Source organism: Erinaceus europaeus, chromosome 6, assembly GCF_950295315.1.
Source record: "Erinaceus europaeus chromosome 6, mEriEur2.1, whole genome shotgun sequence".
Classification (NCBI taxonomy): domain Eukaryota; kingdom Metazoa; phylum Chordata; class Mammalia; order Eulipotyphla; family Erinaceidae; genus Erinaceus; species Erinaceus europaeus.
In genome coordinates this window covers 44,381,116-44,402,989 of record NC_080167.1, presented here as the reverse complement: position 1 = coordinate 44,402,989, position 21,874 = coordinate 44,381,116, and the positions used below count along the sequence as shown (strand labels likewise).

At 40.5% G+C, this 21,874-nt stretch overlaps 1 protein-coding gene across 2 annotated transcripts in view; it reads right to left on the bottom strand.

Moving 5' to 3' along the window:
* The window catches only part of LOC103124129 (uncharacterized), a 79,202-nt gene that overhangs the window by 39,994 nt on the left and 17,334 nt on the right, over window positions 1-21,874 (bottom strand). For both annotated transcript variants that reach the window (XM_060192102.1, XM_060192103.1), the window contains exons 5-12: window positions 21,149-21,286; window positions 18,565-18,623; window positions 16,870-16,906; window positions 12,573-12,640; window positions 11,591-11,849; window positions 8,011-8,125; window positions 7,362-7,535; window positions 2,758-2,864 (exon numbers count right to left, since the gene is read on the bottom strand). In XM_060192102.1, coding sequence (XP_060048085.1) covers window positions 2,758-2,864; window positions 7,362-7,535; window positions 8,011-8,125; window positions 11,591-11,849; window positions 12,573-12,640; window positions 16,870-16,906; window positions 18,565-18,623; window positions 21,149-21,286 — 957 coding nt within the window. The remainder of the gene's footprint in view (window positions 1-2,757; window positions 2,865-7,361; window positions 7,536-8,010; window positions 8,126-11,590; window positions 11,850-12,572; window positions 12,641-16,869; window positions 16,907-18,564; window positions 18,624-21,148; window positions 21,287-21,874) is intronic.

Sequence of the window (21,874 nt, the reverse complement as noted above, 5' to 3'; positions counted from 1 at the left end):
AGGCTTTCTTTAATGCAGTGGGGGGTTGGGCTCTAACTTGGATCATACACAGAGCAAAGCAACGCACTGTACAAGTGAGCTATTTTGCAGACTCCGATATAGAGTATTTCAAAGTCAGCAAATGCTCATGTAAATTAAAGTTGTTGTACATAAATTAACTTTAATGACAGCATTTCTGGTTGCAGTAAATCATGCTGAGAAGCATGTGCTAGGCACTAAAATGTTCTCTGGAATGCCTCATCTATAGACAATCCATCTAGAAGGACATACAGTCGACCCTCTCACAATTCAGGGGTTAGGGTACCCCTCCCAGCGCAATTGAAAAATCTGTGCTTTTGACTTCATTAGTCTTCACAGACTGAACCTAGGTTCAAGGCCTCTGCTCCCCATCCCCCAACCCAACCCCCATCTCTGTAGAAAGGAAGCTTCACTAGAGGTGGAGCAGTGTTGCAGGTCTCTCAATTTCTGTCTCAGACTCTATAAAAAGAGAAAGAAAGAAAGAAAGAAAGAAAGAAAGAAAGAAAGAAAGAAAGAAAGAAAGAAAGAAAGAAAGGGAGGAAGAGAGAGAGGAAGAAAGAAAGAAAGAAAGAAAGAAAGAAAGAAAGAAAGAAAGGAAAAAAGGAAGGAAGGAAGGAAGGAAGGAAGGAAGGAAGGAAGGAAGGAAGGAAGGAAGGGGAAGGGAGGAAGGAAGGTTGGAGGGGAGGGGAGGGGAGGGGAGGGGAGGGGAGGGGAGGGGAGGAGAGAGGAGAGGAGGGGAGAGGAGAGGAATAACTACCTGCAGGAGTTGAGTCATTATGCAGGCACCAAGTCCCAGAAATAACTCTGGTGGCAAACAGACAACAAACAAACACAGGGCTGGTGGTGGCACATCTAGCTGAGTGTACACATTACCTTGAACAAGGACCTGAGTTCCAGCCACTCCCTTCCTATCCCCACCTACAGAGCAGTGCTGAGTGGTGAGTGGTAAAGCAGGATGGCAAGTGTCTCTCTTTCACACACACACACACATACTCTATTCCCCCACCCCGTTTTCTCTCTTCTGTCTTATCAAGTGAGAAATTGGTGGGGGGGCAATATGAGGGAAGCAATGGTTTCACCCTGCAGGCACTGAGCTTCAGCAAGAACCCTGGTAACAATAACAAAATAATAAATAGACAAATCTCTACTTAACAGATAGATCTTGAGACTTTTACTGATTATATAAACAATCAATTAATGAGTATCTTGTAATTACAAACATCTATGTTTTGTGCTCTTACATAATGCAAGCTAGAAAAAGTGTTTTTAAGAATTCTACCTTTGGGGGAATTGGACGGTAGCGCAGCAGGTTAAGCACAGGTGGCACAAAGCACAAGGACCAGCATAAAGATCCCGGTTTGAGTCCCCGGCTCCCCACCTGCAAGGGAGTCGCTTCACAGGCAGTGAAGCAGGTTTGCAGGGGTCTATCTTTCTCTCCCCCTCTCTGTCTTCCCCTCCTCTCTCCATTTCTCTCTGTTCTAACAATGATGTCATCAGTAACAACAACAATAATAACTATAGCAACAATAAAAGAAGTGCAACAAAAGGGAAAATAAATAAATATAAAAAAAGAAAAAAAAAGAATTCTACCTTTTGGATGGGGCCGGGTGGTGGCGCACCTGGTTGAGCATACATATTACAATGCACAAGGACCCAGGTTCAAGCCCCCAGTCCCCATCTGCAGAAGGAAAGCTTTGCAAGTGGCAGAGCAGTGCTGCAGGTGTCTCTCTGTCTCTTCCTCTCTCTCTCTCCCACTGCCCTCTCAATTTCTGACTGTTTCCATCCAATAAATAAAGATAATTTAAAAATTTTAAAAAGAATTCTACCTTCTGTGGGGGAGATAGCATAATGGTTATGCAAAGAGACTTTCATGCCTGAGGCTCTGGAGTCCCAGGTTCAATCCCCTGCACCCCCAGAAACCAGGGCTTAGAAGTGTTCTGGTAAAAAAACAAACAAACAAACAAGCAAAAAAGAACCGTACCTTTACAAGTCTATGATACTTATTGTTACTGTAAATTTCCTCTCCATACTTGATGGCCTCACAGCAACAGGCTATGACTGTATGACTGTAAGTTACAACAGTCACATAATATGCATTGCAGTGATTTTATGCACAGGTATTTTCAGTGTCTCTCTGTATTTTATAACATGTCTCTCCACTGCTATTAGTGAATGAAAAGTAATGGACTGTATCCTTTATAAAACATTATGAAACTCCATTAGTTAGTAATATAAACAAAAACAAATTGAAAATTACATTAGCCAATATTGTAAAAGAATATGAATCCTGTTATACACTTTCTCCATATTGCCCAGTTAGAATAAGTTTTCTTCATTCTGAATGTGAGGGCGATCTGGCTGCGACATCTGTCACCCCATTGATCGCCAGGGTTGATTCAGCTGATCTGGCTGGCTAGGCGGGTGTCCCCTTCCTCCCTCACCGCTCCATGTGCATCCCTTCTGAAGCTGCGTGCTCAGTTGAAGAGTACGGCCTTCCCCAAAGAGAGATGGATCGTCTTTGGTCGAGGGTATATGAGTAGTTGTGCTCCCCTGAAAGAACCTCCAAACAAGCTCTCAAATTTTCTTCATCCTAATTGGTAAATCACTGACATTTCCCAGCATATACCAGTAATTATAAACTAATCCTTTCATTAAATTTAATCTTTCCTTGTGTGTGATTATCACTTTGCTACACTGACACTTAGTGCTTAAAAAGAAAAAAACAAAAAACAACTTTACCTTTTTGATGCATCTAAAGCATGAACATTTGCTCCTTTGTTTATTAAAAACTCCACCATTTGCTGGTTGTTCTTGCTTACAGCAAGTAAAAGTGGCGTGAAGCCATCCTGAAAAACAGCAAAGCCAATTGGTAGTTGACAAAAATCACATATTCTGAAACTAAAATGTAAAGGATATAAGATACCCTTTGAACTTCAACATGTACTGTGGAAGGAAAGTAAGACATAAGTCCTTCCTTCTCACCCCTCTGAAATTTCACATATATTAGTTCTCTCTAAAATATATTTCTAGAGAGATAACCAGAGGCTAGCCTCCTACAGAAAGGTGTATGCAGGCAAAAAAACAAATGCAGACAGGATTTTTTTTTCAACTAAGTAGTTTCTTCACAGTAAAAGAAACTACAATCAAAATTAAAAAGCATGCCACGTGAATGTAAAAAGATATGAATCATTTTACATCATACATCTGACAGAGTGCTGAGATCCAAGATGCACAAACCACCAAGAAACTCAACACCCTCAACAAAAGCCCAATAACCTTATCAAAAACCAGGGAATAGAGCTGAACAGACACCTAAAATCTAGGTACCTTGTTCAAAGTATACAGTATTATAAGACAGGAATTGTTGGCTTAATATATATATATCCTTGATAGTATAGAGAGAAACTGAGAGAGGGAAAGGAGATAAATAGACAGACAGACAGAGACCTGCAGCATTGTTTTCAGCTTGCAAAGCTGCCCCCGTGCAGATAGGAACTGGGGAATTGAACCTGGGTCCTTGTGCCTGGTTGTACGCGCACTTAACCAGATATGCCACCACTTGGCCCCTTGAGCCTAGTTCTTACAGAGGCAAGCACAGTGATGGAAGTAAGTGGAGAATCTACATGGGGCCAAGGACAAACTGAAAAGCATATGGTATTGTTAATAGAAGGGCAAAGCTCAGCACAGCTAATAACAATAGTGTGGACACAGACATACTCAATGTAATTAAAAAAAAAAAAACTTGAAATTCATATTTCTATGTAAGATTCCCAAACATCAGATATTTAGCAAACTAAGAACATCCAGGGCCCATATTTAGTCTAGTGTCTACATGTGATTTTTATATCTATTTTTCTATCTTTCTTTCTCTTTCTTTCTTTCTTTCTTTCTTTCTTTCTTTCTTTCTTTCTTTCTTTTGCCTCCAGGGTTGACTCGGTGCCAGCACTACAAACCCACTGCTCCTGAGGCCATTTTTTCCATTTTACTGGATAGGACAGAGAGAAATTGAGAGGGAAGAGGAAGCTATAAAGAAAAGAAAGAAGGAAGGAAGGAAGGAAGGAAGGAAGGAAGGAAGGAAGGAAGGAAAGAAGGAAGGAAGGCAGGCAGGCAGGCAGGCAGGCAGGCACCTGCAGACCTGCTTCACTGCTTGTGAGGTGACCCCCCTGCAGGTGGGGAGCTATGGTCCTTGCCCTTTATATTATGTGTGCTTAACCTGATGCATTACTGCCCAGCCCTCTCTGTTGTTCTTTCAAATGCTTAGAAATGCCTAACCAAGAGATTTATCAGATGCTGCAGGAGATACATCTAAATATACATGTACACCCCTTATTAGGTCTATTCAGTCAAAGCTGGGGGGGTGTGGAAAGCCCTATAATACTTATGACATGGCCAGGCAGTTGTGAGTCACCAGCAAAATTCTAGCTGAGGACAAATGCTGTAGACAAGCTGGTTAGCCTCATCTCACTTCCATAGCCAGTTCCACCTATCATTTGAGAGTTACATCAATAAAAAGGAGAAAGAAGAAGAGAGAGAGAAGCAGGGGGAGGAGGGGGAGGAGGGGGGAGACAAGGGGGGGAGGGAGAAGTTGGATGGGGGATGGGAAGAAGAGATGTGTAAGTTACCAAAAACTGAATCCAATCATCCAGAATAGGAAATATTTAGCTATAAGTGCAATTTGGCATTACTGTTCATAAAGTCCTTACTTCCCATTATAGCATTTCAGACTGGAGAGCTGGGTTAAGACTCATCTAAATGACTATTTCAACAAGAGGAGAATAACAGGTCAGCTAAGCAGAGTCCCTCCTCTTTCCCTCTTAATCACTGCCTTTTTGTCACTAATCTGCATTCCCCAGAGTCCTCTTAATATAGACATTTATGCAAATTCACAACCCTCTTTCTACAACTAAGAACTTTTAGTCACTGGCACCACCGTCTGTTCCCTGTGTGCAGTGAGATCCTCACTGAGGAGCTTTGTGGAGCTTAACAGGAGCTACTCTCTGACATAAGAGGCTAAAATGGAGCATATCTGAGGACATGGAGCAGTGCCAGTGAATGTCCTCGTTGGATGTGAAGACAGGACCTGGATTCCATGAGATGAATTTCAGAACCTTAGGCCCTAGAGTGGTCAGGCTCCTGAATTCTAGTGCTTCTCTGTGGGACAATGTCCAGATATCTCCGCATGCCAGGTTTGTACAGGCTACTGTCGGGAAATTGTGAGAAGCCTCACAAAGCACCTTGCATTCCTGAATACTATGGCCTATCTACATAATCATTGTTTTGCCTGAAAGATCCCCACCCATTCCATCCCTTTGATCTATCTTCTTTCTACCCTCAAGACCCTCCCTGCCTGCAGGGTAATATTAATCCTACCAGTTAAAACCCTTGAAACAGTTGCTAAGGAAGTTTCTACCTTCCCAGCCCCCTTTAACCTTTCTCCACCCCTTTCCTAGCCATTTCTGCTTCTGACTTGCCACTTCCGGGTCTGCCCTTTAAAAGCCTTGGCTCTCTGGTCAATAGAGAGAATTACATTGTCTCCACCACGTGTCTGTTCCTGAGTCATCTCCCTCGAGTCACTAAGTGAGTAGCATCCCAGGCTGGCTCAATTTCCCTGTAGTACAGGCTACAGGCTTGTGCAGTGCAAGGCCTGACTACTCTGCCTGGCCAGCAAAGAGCTGTAACTCCTTAAACACGGGGAGGTGTCAATGGAGCCAAAGCTCTGGACACCAGAGCACCAGGCCACAGCCTATTTGATACTTGTTATGAATCGGGGGGACATAATTTGCTACCCACTGCAGCCATAAAAATCTGCTGAGATTCCTTTAAGAGTGCTGACTAGAAGAGACCTTGGGGAGTCGGGCGGCAGTGCAGCAGGTAAAGTGTATGTAGCACAAAATACAAGGACCAGCATAAGGCTCCCAGTTCCAGCCCCCGGCTCCCCACCTGCATGGGGGTTCACTTCACAAGCAGTGAAGCAGCTCTTCAGGTGTCTATCTTTCTCTCCTCCTCTGTCTTCCCCTCCTCTCTCCATTTCTCTCTGTCCTATCTAAGGAGACTATATCAATAACAACAACAATAATAACTACAAGAATAAAGCAACAAGGGCAACAAAATGGAATAGATAAATAAAATATTTGAAAAAAAAGAAGAGAGAGACCTTGAAAATTAGTTAGAGGAGACTTCTTTCTTTACCAACCCTTACCAGTGGCACCATCCTATGCAGATTTGCACTCCACGTGTTCCCCTTATCAAACTGTTTTGCTGACATAAGCTCTTAAAATTCTTTTGATCTTGAAATAAACTAATAAAAGACAATGACCTCAACATTTTTGGTTGGTTGGTTGGTTGGTTGGTTGGTTGGTTGGTTGGTTGGTTGGTTGGTTGGTTTTCGTCTCCAGGGTTGTTGCTGGGGCTCAGTGCCTACACTATGAATGCACTGCTCCTAGAAGCCATTTTTTCCATTTTTATTGCCCTTGTTGCTATTGCTGTTGTTGTTGGATAGTACAGAGAGGAATCAAGAGAGAAGGGGAAGACAGAGAGGGGGAGAGAAAGATAGACACCTGTAGACCTGCTTCATTGCTTGTGAAGCACCCCACACACACTAGCTGCAGGCGGATTGTACCAGGATCCTTACACTGCTCCTTGTGCTTCGTGCTTTTGTGTGCTTAATCCACTGCACTACCACCCAGCCCCTGGCCTCAACATTTAAACAGCTAAATAGTATTCCATTGTGTATATATTTATATACCATAACTTTCTTAGCAACGCATCTGCCACAAGGAATCTGGTCTGCTTCCAAGTTTGGGCTATTACAAACTGTGCTGTTATGAACATATGTGTACATAAATGTCAGTTCCCCTGGGTATATAAGCTGGGTTATAAGATAGGTTCATTTCTAGCATTCTGATGAATCAGTTTCCAGACTGTTTTCACAGGGGTTGCAATAACTCAACTTTATTAGAACAAAAAAAAAAAAAACTCACTGAAAAATGAAGGAAGATATGGGCAGAGTCTTTTCCAAAGATAAGATCCAAAGGGCCAACAGATACATGAAAAAAAAAAAAAAGCTAAGTCACTGATAATTAGGAAAATGCATATTATAAACAACAATTAGATACCTTTTTACACCTATGAGAATGTCACATGTGAAAAAAGACAGAAACACTAATTGTTGAAGAGGTTGGGGGCGGGGAAGGAAGTCTGTACCACTTTTTCTAAACCACCCTGGTGTAGCTTTTGAGTAACTTCCTACACAACATATGTGTGTAAAGTAAAATGACCCCTGGCACAGAAAGCACATGCATACGTACTTCAAATATTGTCAAACAAAGCCGTTGGCTCTGTACCTTGTTTGTTGCTTCAATATCTGCATTAAATGAGAGAAGTTCTGCTGCTATTTCTATGTTCTGGCTGCAGGTAGCATAGTGGAGAGCCGTGTTGCTGCAGATGTCCAGCAGGTTGGGGCAGGCATGGTTTTGTAGCAGGATGGATGCACACTCCTTCTGCTGGCACTGCACTGCCTGCCGGGCATCATAGTGAGAAAGAGATTGTAAGGTCTGGGAATCCCAAGTCAGCATTTCACAGCTTTTACCAATGGTTTACGTTTCAGGGAGATAAATTCTTTTTTTTTTCTTTTGCCTTTTAGGGTTATCACTAAGGCATGGTGCCTGCACCACTAATTTACTGCTCCTGGCGGCCATCTTTTTCCATTTTTGTTGTTGTTGGCTAGGACAGAGAGAAATTGAGAGAAGAGGGGAAGACAGAGAGGGGGAGAGAAAAATAGACACCTGAAGACCTGTTTCACCACATGTGAGGCCACCCACCCCTGCAGGTGGGGAGCTGGGGGCTGGAACCAGGATCCTTGCGCAGGCCCTTGAGCTTCATACTATATGCACTTAGCCCAGTACGCTATCGCCCCCCGCCCCATAAAGTCACTTCTAAGGGATTAAATCAGATCAGACCCTTCTCATGTTGCCGTAACTGGCTAGTACGCACCTTAATCAGAGGCGTCCTGTTTTCACTGTCACACAGGTTAAGTTTGCATTTGGCATCCACTAGTTGCATCACTATGTCTCGATGGCCATTGACACAAGCGAAATGTAGGGCAGTCCTGTGAGAGGAAGAGAATGTTCTAGAAGACTTCATGGCCCCACCTCAAAGCATATAGTTGCTCATACAACTGTAAACATTAATAACCAGTTGTTGTCCTGACTTTGAAACAAGATTTAGTTTACTGTTGGATAACTACACTACTCTGTGGCTCCAATTACTCACAATGATGAAAGAGCACAGTATTTGCATACAAAGAGCAAGGCCTTTGGAATCAGCTCAACTTGGGTGTGACTCCTGCTTGAGTTATCACTTATCCTTTGTTGGTATGCTTTTAAAAACCCCTTCTGTTTCATTTGGTTTAAATCCCCCCTGCTTAACACTATTCTATTTACATAACCACTTCATTCTATTTACATAACTGCTGTTAACAAGCACCACCCTCCCTCCAGGGCATTGGTGGTTCAGTGATAGAATTCTTGCCTGCTCCACCCCCTCTCCGTGTCATACCCTGATTTTCACCAGTCACTTTTCTCTCCACCCTCTCTGCATTGCATCCTGTTCCCACCCTACTGGGCTAGTATATTTATAAGGACAAGATTGTTTGTAGTTTTTGGTTTAGCTTAGCTCAGATTAGATTGTGCTACGTCCTGCATGAATAAAGAGATACTGCATACAGCTCAACCATGAGTCCCTGGTCGTCTGTTACCCTCCTGTGAAGCCAGCCCGGCGAAAACAACAATCCTTCCTGTGCCTCAGTTTCTCATCACAACATAATAGTAAGACAGTATCTATCTCAGTGGACACTGTTGGGATGCTTCAGTGATCGTCTATGCAAAATGTTGAGAACAGTTCCTGGCACAAATGGTATGTCAGTATTGGTAGATACTATTCTACTTATTACACTTGCTGCCATTTTATAAAGAAATGTCTTTTTTATCAAAGCACTGCTCAGCTTTGGCTCATAGTGGTGCTAGGGATTGAACCTGGGACTTCAGAGCCTTGAGCATAAAAGTCATTTGCATAACCATTGCATCTCCCCAACCCTATAGAGACATTTCAATTAGGTTAAAAGAAACAACTACACCTAACTTCAAATACGTTATAAGAACATGTCAGTTCAGTGATTACAAGATACTTAATTTACTCACATTTTAACATTCCTGAGTTCGGAATTTAAATAGCAATTCCCTATCTTATAACAAAAATTCATAGCATTCCATAAAACTTCACATGGACACTTAAAATAGAGGAATGCCATTATTTGAAATATGATATTGACAACAAACCTATAGCAGATGGCATTTTTAAAAATGTGTAGTTCTCACAAGCATTTGGGGAATGAGAATTGGAATATCAAAACAAAACCAATTAGGGACAGGCAGTGGCGCATCTGGTTAAGTGCATATAATGCTATGTACCAGGATCTGTGCAAGGACCTGGGTTTGAGGCCCCACTCCCACCTGCAGCTGAGACACTTGACAGTGAAGCATGTCTGCAGTTGTCTTTCTCTCTCCCTCTCTCCTTTCCCCTCTTTATTTCACTCTGTCCTGTCAAATTAAATGGGGGGGGGGATTTTTAAAAAGTTTAAAAAAACATTAAACAAACTTTGAGTTCAAGAGCTTTAAACAAAGGAAAACTAAGTCTCCACATCATTAGGGATGATTTTTGTTTGACACTATGATTTATAGATAATGAAAAAAATCAGATATCCAAAATGACTAATACTAGAATTTAATGCTATTATGAAAGTGTTTAAATGGGCAAATATAAGTTATTTTTACACTCTCTGACCTTCAGAACTGCCTTTGGTTGGAAGGAAAGAAAAAAATATCTAATGATACTAGTGTGAATTCAGAATTCAAGTTTTAATTTTTTAATAAATTTTTTAAAAATTAATTTTTTCCCTCTAAGGTTATTGCTGGAAGCCATACTAGGAATCCATGGCTCCTGGCAGCCATCTTTTCCATTGTTGTTGTTGCTGCTGCTGTTGTTGGATAGGACAGAGAGAAACTGAGAAAGGAGGGAAGACAGAGAGGGGGAGAGAAAGATAGACACCTGCAGACCTGCTTCACCACCTGTGAAGCGACTCTCTTGCAGGTGGAGAGCTGGAGGTCTGAACAGGGATCCTTATGCTGGCCCTTGTACTTTGTGCCATGTGCACTTAACCTGCAGCGCTACTGCCTGGCCCCCCAATTTTTAATTTTTTAACTGGACAATATGAAATTTTTAAGGCTAAACAATTCCTTAGACACAGAATATATATATATATATATATATATATATATATGATTAATAGGTTATTTGGTTGAATTTGATTAAAAGTATAGCTACATGCACTTGATGAGTTACATATATAATATATACATAGGAAGAGCCTACATTTTGAAAAAAATGAACATAAGACCTGGAACAATACAGAACCAACTTCCCACTTCAAAGTGTCCTTCTGAGGCCCCATAGGGAAGAACATATGTATATGACTGTATACTGACACAAAGGAGAAAATAGGAATCCCAAAGTTGTAGTTTATGGTCTCTTTTATTATGGGAATAACTTTCCCAGTTTGCATAGTATACAGCATTACAGTGTAAAACTCTTCATTCATTTTGAAATTGTCAGTCACATACTCTATAAGGGTATTTACGATTGGGGTCCATAAGTAACCAAATTTTTTTTTTACTCTGAAAGTTTATTTTTGCATTGTTTAGTTCATCCATTGCTTTTTAAAATTTTTATTAGGGATTTAATATTGATTTACAGAATTATAAGATAACAGGGGTATGGTTCCACACCTTTCCCACCACCAGTGTTCTGTGTCCTCATTCCCTCCACTGGAAACTGTAGTTCTCCCAAGATCACAGATGAGGATTGACTAATATTTCTAGAACTATCTATCTACATTTATATATATTTGCCCATCATTTCTATGGTCTTGCCGTCTCTTCCTTTCTAAGTCACACCTACTACTTCTACTTTCACACCTACTACTTCTGTGTGTCCTTCCCACCCATCCCCTACATTTTCCCCCTCTGGGTCCTGATAGAATTGAAATTCAGAGCCCTCTGGTCATCTTCCCCTAACATTTACCCTTCTGGGTGTATGAACTAAAAATTATTATGGGATGCAGAAAGTGGAAGGTCTGGCTTCTGTAATTGCTTCTCCATTGGACATAAGGCAACTTTCTTCCTCTCTCTCTCTCTCTCTCTCTCTCTCCCTCTATCTATCTATCTTTCCTTCTTTCTCTTTCTTCTTTCCTTCCCCCTTCCCTCCTTTCCTTCCTTTCTTTGTTTTCTTTCTTTCCTTTCTCTTTCTTTCTTTCTTTCTTTCTTTCTTCCATCCTTTCTTTTTCTTCTTCTTGTTACTGCTCATAAAGAAGAGACCGAGGAGCCAGGAACTCTCAGGGAGGAGGACAGTGAAGGCCCAGGTTACAGGAGGTTTGGGCACCACCAGGCTTGAGCCAGGAGGCTACAGCTTCCCTGGCCCTGCCCATGTCCCCCTTGTGAGGGTCTGAGGTCACTACTACCTTTGGTTCTTGTCTCTTTCATTTAAAGTGAAGCTCTGGAATGAGATGATGTGATCCATTTTCACTCTGTCACCCTCGATGGCAACTTTGTGTATTTCCTTGAGATCCTTAGTGTGGATCGTGTACCCACTCAGTGGGTTGACGCTGTAACTCTCCTCAGGGTTCTTTGAGTACCAAAAGGTAAGATATTGCTTCATCTTTGTGCCAATAGTCTTTAAAGATGCCACACTCAAGCTCATCCTTCGCTTTCTGCAGTCTCCTGAGTTCAAAACCAGGGTAAGAGTTAATGATGATAATGGCAATAAAAGTAGTTAAGAGTAGTAGTAATGCTAATTAACCAACTTTAGATTTCAATAGTGCTTCTGAATACTTCCCTGGTGAGGCAGAATCTAGAATTAACTTTTATTCACTAAATGCCATACTCTTGAGAAATTTAATATGAATATTTTTGTTTATTATTGTATTTAATTTTTGATAGGACAGACAGAACTTCAAAGGGGGAAGAGAGATACAAAGAGAGATAGAGACACCTATAGCACTGTTTCACCACTCATGAAGCTTCTCCACTGCTTGTGAGTTCTCCTCTGAGGACTTCAAAACAGGTCCTTGCGTGCTGTAATGTGTACACAATCAGATGTGCCACCACCCGACCCTAATATGGGTCATTTTAATACATACTTTTTGTCATGCTGTTACAGATGAAACATATAAAATAGTAAATTAATGTTTTCTATTTACCCAAATATATTGTGAGCTTAGATAAAGTCATGACTAAAGACATAACTTCCCTCATAAAAAAGTATACTGCTTCAGACTTTTAAATACCTATACTGTGTTCTTAAATAATTTTGAAAAGCTATTGTTTCTAAGGGAGAAAAATACAATTTGCATGTTCAGATTGCTATTATAATTTTGTGATCAAAATTCCTTATTACTACTTTCTGTAGGACCACCCAGAATAGTAAACTTTCTGAAGTCTTACCTTGATTGTTATTTCGAGAATTATTAGTTCTCTCTTCTATTAGATCTTCAGGAGTTAATTGAGAGTTGCTATAAAATTGTATAAAGAAAAGTATTATCAAGACAATAAAGAGTAAAACTTAGCAGTCATGAGTTAAGAGCATAATAAATCAGTAAAAAAGAGAGCTAGTCTGGCTGGCATCTTGTCAAGTATCTTGAACACTGAAATCTTGGTTGTGCAGGCTGGGTGGTAGCACTTCTGGTTGAGGATACAATTACCATGCACAAGGACCCTGGTTTTCACTCTCCACCTGCAGGAGGGAAGCTTCTTGAGAGGTAAAGCAGTTTTGCAAATGTCTTTCTCTGTGTGTGTGTCTCTAGCCCCCCTCCCATCTCAATTTAACTCTGGAGAAAGTACAGAAAGGAAGGGAGGGAGGGAGGGAGGGAGGGAGGGTTAGAGAAAAGAAGGAACGAGGGAGAAAGGAAGAAAGAAGGGCATCCCAACCAGAAACAATCAAATACTTAGAGGAAAACATTGGTAAAACACTTTCCCACATACACCTCAAGGACATCTTTGATGAATCAAACCCAATTGCAAGGAAGACCAAAGCAGAAACAAACCAATGGGACTACATCAAATTGAAAAGCTTCTGCACATCCAAAGAAACTATTAAACAAACAGAGAGACCCCTCACAGAATGGGAGAAGATCTTCACATGCCAGACATCAGACAAGAAACTAATCACCAAAATATATAAAGAGCTCAGCAAACTCAGCCGCAAAAAAGCAAATGACCCCATCCAAAAATGGGCAGAGGAAATGAACAAAACATTCACCACAGAGGAGATCCAAAAGGCTAACAAACATATGAAAAACTGCTCTAGGTCACTGATTGTCAGAGAAATGCAAATTAAGACAACACTAAGATACCACCTCACTCCTGTAAGAATGGCATACATCAAAAAGGACAGCAGCAACAAATGCTGGAGAGGATGTGGGGACAGAGGAACCCTTTTACATTGCTGGTGGGAATGTAAATTGGTACAGCCTCTGTGGAGAGCAGTCTGGAAAACTCTCAGAAGGCTAGACATGGACCTTCCATATGATCCAGTAATTCCTCTCCTGGGGTTATACCCCAAGGACTCCATAACACCCAACCAAAAAGAGGTGTGTACTCCTATGTTCATAGCAGCACAATTCATAATAGCTAAAACCTGGAAGCAACCCAGGTGCCCAACACCAGATGAGTGGCTGAGAAAGCTGTGGTATATATACACAATGGAATACTATGCAGCTATCAAGAACAATGAACCCACCTTCTCTGACCCATCTTGGACAGAGCTAGAAGGAATTATGTTAAGTGAACTAAGTCAGAAAGATAAAGATGAGTATGGGATGATCCCACTCATCAACAGAAGCTGACTTAGAAGATCTGAAAGGGAAACTAAAAGCAGGACCTGATCAAATTGTAAGTAGGGCACCAAAGTAAAAACCCAGTGGTGATGGGTAGACATGTAGCTTCCTGGGCCAGTGGGGGGTGGGAGTGGGCGGGAGGGATGGGTCACAGTCCTTTGGTGGTGGGAATGGTGTTTATGTACACTCCTAGCAAAATGTAGACATATAAATCAGTAGTTAATTAATATGAGAGGGGGAAATCAATTGTATGTCTCAAAGTTTCTCAAAAGACAAACTGAATCTTTTTAATATATAGGCTATGTATTTGATATGCGGACTCTCTCAAAAGCCTAGACCAAATAGATTAGAAGTATCCAATAGCACAGCTATATACAAGATACTGGGTACTGTACAGCAAACCATAACAAAGGGACTTTTCATAGTTAACCCAATTAACAAATAATGTGATAATAATATTAACTATTGATTGTCTTTTTGAACCCTAAGACAGCAGGAACCTCACATCTTCACTATAGAGCCCCTACTTCCCCCAGTCCTGGCACCCTTGGATAGGGCCCACTTTCCCGTATGCATCTCCCAATCCAAACCAAATAATACTGCATCCGCCGATCACAACCTAACCAAAGCAACGATTGCCATCTCAACATGCTTCACCTCAGTGTGTATCCAGAGACTTCACGTGTGGAATGACAACCCTTCAGCTTCATTACTCGGGTGAGACCTTTCCTTTAATAGTACACTCTAATTTCATCTCAGGTAGTTCACTTTCTAACAAAGTCCCATAACCTAGATATACACCAGTTTCTGTGAGAGAGAGCTTATGTGCACACGTATCCATAAACTACTGCAAAATATATACCTGAAAGCAGGATTACACTAGAGTTCGCAGTGAGTACCTCCCTAACACTTCCTCTCCACTATTCCAAGCTTGGGATCCATGATTGCTCAACAAATTGTTTGGCTTCATATGTTAACTCTCTTTTCAATCACCAGGTTCCAGATGCCACCAGGATGCTGGCTAGGCTTCCCTGGATTGAAGACCCCACCAATGTGTCCTGGAGCTCAGCTTCCCCAGAGACACACCCTACTAGGGAAAGAGAGAGGCAGACTGGGGGTATGGACCGACCAGTCAACGCCCATGTTCAGCGGGGAAGCAATTACAGAAGCCAGACCTTCTACCTTCTGCAACCCTCAACGACCCTGGGTCCATGCTCCCAGAGGGATAGAGAATGGGAAAGCTACCATGGGAGGGGGTGGGTTATGGGGATTGGGTGGTGGGAATTGTGTGGAGTTGTACCCCTCCTACCTTATGCTTTTGTTCACTAATCCTTTCTTAAATAAAAAATTTAAAAATAAAAAATTAAAAAAAGAAGGGCATCCCAGTTGAAATTCCTAAAACTATTTGTTTCTGAGCAAGTCACTGAACTTCAACATATCTTCATTTAAATATATTTTTATATATATTATATATATTTGCCTCATTTGGCAATGTTCTTAGCAGATCTAATGTAATCATATTTGCCACTGAAAATTGCGAAGCAATGAAATAATTCGTTCACAAACTTTATTGTTGGAGCTGTATTGCAATTTCCAATAAAATCTCATTGTGCAATTTTGGATAAGTCTTAACATTCAGAATTTTCTCTGAATTAGAAAACATTACTAATGTTGGTTACAGCTGATCTGGGTCTAATAATATCACAGGGTCGTGAGCTCTGATCCCACTGCTACTTCTAGTCTACCCTTTCCTTGATTTATAACTGAAGATAGGCACTAATGCACTGATATTCCAAAATGGCTAGAACTAAAATATTAAACCTCACCTATTATATACTATAGAAGAGATAAATAATTTATATTGTTTATTTAAATCATTCTTAAATTCTATGTTTTGGGGGGCTTTGTTTTGCCTTCAGGGCTATCACTGGGGCTCAGTGCTTACACTATGAATCCACTGCTCCTCTGGTTATTTTTATTTTTTATTTTTTGATAGGACAGAGAGAAATTGAGAGATGAGGAGGGGATAGAGAGAGAGGGAGAGAGAAAGAGACACCTGTAGACCTGCTTTACCACTTGGGAAGAAGCCCCCCTGCAGGTGAGGAGCCAGGGGCTCAAACTGGGATCCGTGCTCAGGTCCTTGTACTATTTGCACTTAAAAAATGCGGTGCACCACCGCTCAGCCCCCTATGTTTTTTCTTTCTTTTTTATTTTTTAAGAGTTGGTGCATACCTAGGTGGAAGAAAAATAAAAATTAACACAAAAGAAATGCCAAGTAAGGCAAAAAGGGGAGAGGAAAACATCAAGAATCTACAGAGGGGAAAAAAACTACCCAAGATTACACAAGATTACTCGTCTAAAAAAAGATGCCTGAGAGCCTTGACAAATGAAGTCTTATTTAATAAAACCTACAGTTAACTAACTGAGATTTGCTTTAATTTTTGATGTTCAAAAAGGGATTCATTACCACTGGAATTGTCATTTCTATTAGGACAGATGTTTACACTAACTGAGATTTTTGGGAACATTCTAAGTCAACATAAATGTATAATAAACTTTAACTGTCTGAGTTGATCTGATCTGAATCTGCATCTTCACACCAGTTCAGTACACATAGCTAGAAGTGGATGTGGAGAGTGACTCTGGGAGCCAGGCAGGCTGATGGCCAGCAAATTAGTCACATACTTAGCAACTATGGAGTCATAAGTCAAGTATTCAATCTCCCTGAATAAATGTTGCCCAATTAGTGACAATAAGAGTCTAAGAGCACAGTGACTTACAAAGCTATTTTATAACCATATGAAGTAACAAAGTGTATAATACAGTACTTAGTCTAAAGTGAAAAACACTCAACAAATGTTCTTTTCTGCCTTCCATTAATATACGTTTTTATTCACAAATCCTACCTGCATAAAGAAGCTTCTCCAAAATTAGCATTCACTCCTACAGAAAAAAAATATTATATGTGATATCAACAATAAAGATACAGAATATGAAAAGTATACAACATATGTTTTGTTAGAAATTGTTATTACAGGCCACACCTAGAGATGTTAGCTAGGCTGAACAAGAATTCTACTACTGGTAGAAGACAGTTAATGCATTGAAGAACTCCATGCTGGGGGCCAGGCAGTGTCATTAGATTGTAAATAAAAAGGGAATTAAGAGAGACAGCAAGCCTAAAATAGTATGGTACTAATTTTTATTGACATCACTAGAATGCCCTATTGAGAACTAGTATATTCAGCATGTAATCCTTTATTTGTTGCTGTTAGAGTATTAGCTTTTGTCAATAAAATACTTGAATGCTATCAGTTCTCTTTAAGATTTACTTTTCTTTTAATTTACTTATATTTATTTTCCCTTTTATTGCCCTTGCTTTTTTATTGCTGTAGTAGTTATTATTGTTGTTGTTATTGATATCATCGTTGACAGGACAGAGAGAAATGGAGAGAGGAGGAGAAGACAGAGCGGGGAGAGAAAGACAGACACCTGCAGACCTGCTTCACCACCTGTGATCCTTACACGGGTCCTTGCACTCCGTGCCATGTGCGCTTAACCCGCTGCGCTACCGCCCGACTCCCAAAGATTTACTTTTCTTAATTACATTTGGGAGTTAGGGAAACAGAGAGCTTCACATGAGGCAGAGAGGAGGAATGAGAGAGACAAGTCACAGCACCATCCTGGTCCAAGTGATACTGGGGATCAAACTTCAGGCAAGGAAGTCCAATGCCCTACCAGCTGAGCTAATTCCCAATCCACAAAGGTTATTAGTTTTTACAGTCTGCAGCTCAGTAAATGGTGGCTGAACAAAAAACAAAAAAATGAAACTTTCAAAACATGGCGGCATCGTGAATGCAGATGAGAACTGGGGTCTCACGGTGGCTGGCAGGTGATGCTGCTATGTGGTTTCAGTGTTCACCCAGAGATGATCTTACCAGCAGTGTGAGAAAAACTACAAGAAGCTTGTAAGAAAGACGCCAATGGCTCTTTTCCTCCCTTCCGCCCCCAACCTCAATTTCTCTGTCCTATCAAATTAAGTCAAAAAATAACATGCACCTTGGTTTATTCACTGTTTTTTCAATAAAATAAATAAGTCTAGGAGATATAAAAATAAGTAAGTCTGGGAGATAAGGTACCCTGGCAGAGCTGGCATGGGTTTCAACCTGGCACCACATGGGGGCACCATGGGATGGCTCCAGAAGAGCTGCTCAGGTTGGGTTGCAGTGCTTTGGCATCTCTCCACTGTCCGTCTCAACCTCTCTGAACACTCTGCCTCTGACACTAAAACAGACAACGAGAAAAAAATGCCTGTGGAGGTCACAAGGAAGTACTTTTGCATGGGATTTGGGTGACATGTAAAAAAGTCAAAGGGAAAAAAACTTCAGTTGGGCAGGGGAGATAGCATAATGGTTACAGCAAACAGATTCTCATGCCTGAGGCTCCAAGGTCCCAGGGTCAATCCCCACACCACCATCAATCAGAGATGAGCAGTGCTTTGGTCAAAAAAATAATAATAATAAAATGAGTTTAGCAAAAACTTACTTGTATTTTTTAATCTATAGAGGGTCCCCCAAATCATTCACTCTTTGAACTCTTACCTTGATTTTTCATTTGAGATGTTCTTTCTGCTAGATATTCAGAAATTATTTCCTGATTGCTATGTATAAAAATGGTGAGAGGTAGTATGAACACTTTCATATTGACATGAAACCTATTCTAAGTTTTAGACTATTTCAGATATTATTAGAGAAAATATACAGACTTTTAATAATTCCACATACTTGAAATGGGCTATTTCTATATGTTTTTTTGAATATATATAGAAAGAAGAGGAAGGTGAGGCCATGATGAAATGAGGACAGTATAGCACAGTCAATGAACTTGAGTTAGCTGAATAGCCATGAACTCTAAAGAAATCCTTACTCTAAGAGAAACTGCTATTTGATCATCAGTAGGTCACTTCAACTTGGCTCCAAGTCTTCCTCTGGAGAACACAGATCTGACTGCCTTTGTTCACAATAATTTTAGGAGGTTAAATGAGACAACACTGATTCCCACCCTGGTAAATGTCCAGGGAAAAAAAGTGAAGTAATAAATAATTAATACTTGAACTGTTTTGCTGGGATAAAATAAAATCCCATCTGTTTTTGGAGAGGTGCTAACAGTCAAGTGTTAGACTCTTTAGAAACTGTTATGAGGGGCCAAGTGGTGGTGCGTCAGGCTCAAAGCATATGTTACCATGCTCAAGGTTCAAGCCCCATGTCCCTATTTGCAGAGGGGAGGCTTCACAGATGGTGAAGCGGTGCTACAGGTGTCTCTATTTCTCTCTCTCCCCCTCACCCTCCCTCCTCTCTCGGCTTCTCTTCATCCCATCAAATAAAATAAATGAATAAAAAAGTAGAATTGTTAAGATACTGGGTATTAGCTGTTCTGTCTTTATGGTCTGAAACTCCATGCACCTCAACTATTATACAACTCATAAATGAATTCATATTAATTTAATAAATAAACTTATTATTTATTAGTTAGTAAATAAAATAACATCATTGTTCACTATTATTGGAGATTATCACTCCAAGAGCAGAACCTAAGACAACAAATCCAGCTTTCATTATTGCTGTTCCTTCTCTACCCTTTCAATCTCTGAACAAGGTCTCCAAAAGAATTTTGTTTAATCTTCATTTTCATTTGTACATGAATTAGGAAACATAAACACAGCTTTACATAACACAGACACTGAATAGGGCCAGTATGGTCAATGATAGAAGGCCTATGTCTCCTTTAACCCAGCTTAGCAGCAGCAGCAAACTCACAACAATGAATGAATAAAAATAAAAACAAGCTTCCCATAACAAAGGATAAAAAGTCAACATCTAAGCAGATATGATAACAAAAGATCTCCTCTCCCAAGAAAGAACAACAACAAAAAAATCTCCATGCTATAACAAGTTGCACTTGAAAGAGATCTATAAGGTAACCTGTAACGTGGTGAGGGGATATATGGAAATATCAGCAATCCCATCCTATTTCTACAGCTCTACAACACTGTGAAATGGGAAATGAAAAGGTAGAAAGAAGGAAACAGGAAGTTGTTACACAGCACACCTGACTACCTATTAACCCGTAGTTAGTTCTGGGGAAAAGCCTCCAGAGTTTTATGTTTTTGAAGTTTTGATAACAGACCCTGAGCATGGGTCCCCAGGTCACGGTCTGCCAGAACCTGGAGGTGCACAGAGCATCTCTGCTGAGTCAGAGCATGTATAGCTCTGTCACTAACTCAAATGAAGTCGTGTCAGCACTTCAGACCTCCCTCCACCCACAGCATTCAGGTGGCTGTTGAATCCTTTCCACTCAAGCTTCTTGTTTGGTTCTTGGGTTCAAACACAGTCCATGATGATTCTGGATGAAGGATAATTCTGGAGTCTCCAAAACAAGGAAACATTATACTCAATAGGATATAAAAGAGCCTTGTGGAAGAGATCGGATAATAATGGGAAAAGAAAAGGCTTGGTGTAGTCTTGTCGCCTCTATGACCTTTCTGGAAACAGAGATCTCAAATGAAATATTCTATTTAAAATAGACAGACAGACAGACAAGACACTTAAAAAGTTACTCAACTTGTGAAGGAATGGGCTAAGTATAGATTGACATAGGTACATAAGGGTGTAGGAAAGGAGCCTGCATGGCTCAATCTTAAAGGCCCAGCTTAAGATGACAGTAGAAGTACTGAATAGAATTGAGCACACAGGTATACATAGTTGAGTTTTAAAAGCTTTCTGTTTAAGTCTATGTGTGCTCCACCATGATCACTGAGGAATCTGGATCTTAAATTTTCTAGGAAAATTTAAGGTGGAACATGTAGGAAATAGCAGGATTCCTATTAAAATGAAGAAGTAAGGACACAAATAGATCATCAGAAGAATGACAAATAGCATCAAGTCCCTCCCCCCAAAAAAAAAAAGAATAAAATTAAGATAAACATCTCAAAATTCTGAGATGATTAGTTAAGTACCCATTAATATTTCAAACAGATCTAGATCTTTTCTTGATTTCTGGCTGATGTCAATGATTACCTCACTGTCATGACAAGAAGTTATCTGAACCAAACTGTGAAATGTCATGCTACATAAGAATTAAATTCGTTAAATCCTTATTCAGTAGCATCCTGATGCAAACACTTACATTTTAAAATCATAGTGAAAAGCATGGTCTTTTACAGTCTTTCCCAGACTATCCTGACAAAAGACATCCACTCCTTGTTGGAGAAGAAGTTTGATTGTATTTGGTGCTTTATAACTTACAGCAAGCATGAGGGTTGTTCTAAAAGTAACAGAGAAAACAAACTCATCAGAAATTTAAGTAAGCCATTTAAAAAAGAGAGCTTGATATACTTTACCAAGGTCATTTCTTCTCTGTTTGTGTATACATATAAAAAAATAATCATTTACACACCCTTGAAATTACCTTAGGTGTTAAAAGAAGCCTCTTTTCCTGTTGAAACATTACATAGTAGAATTTGCTAATTTAAAGTTCTTTTGGACAAACAGTACACCACCTCATCATTTGGGGTCCTAGTCAGGGAATCCTTGGATTCCCACACAAACATGATAGGTCTAGACTTTTAATGGATCCCTCTCTCCACCACCACTGGTCATTTCCATCAGGAATGTCACTATAAGCCCTCTTGTGGGCCTTCCCAGGACCTTGCCCTCACCATAAAGCAGCAATGGTAGAGACTGCCCCAGTCTCTGAAGGGAGGCTGGGGGATCCTGCCCTGCCACTCACGGAAGACTGGTCCTGAAATGAGTGCAGCCTATATAGTTCACAGTTGTGACTATGAGCTGCAAGTTCAAACCAATAGGGATTCAGAGGTTACACAGGCTCTGATGATACACATACCTTGGGTCA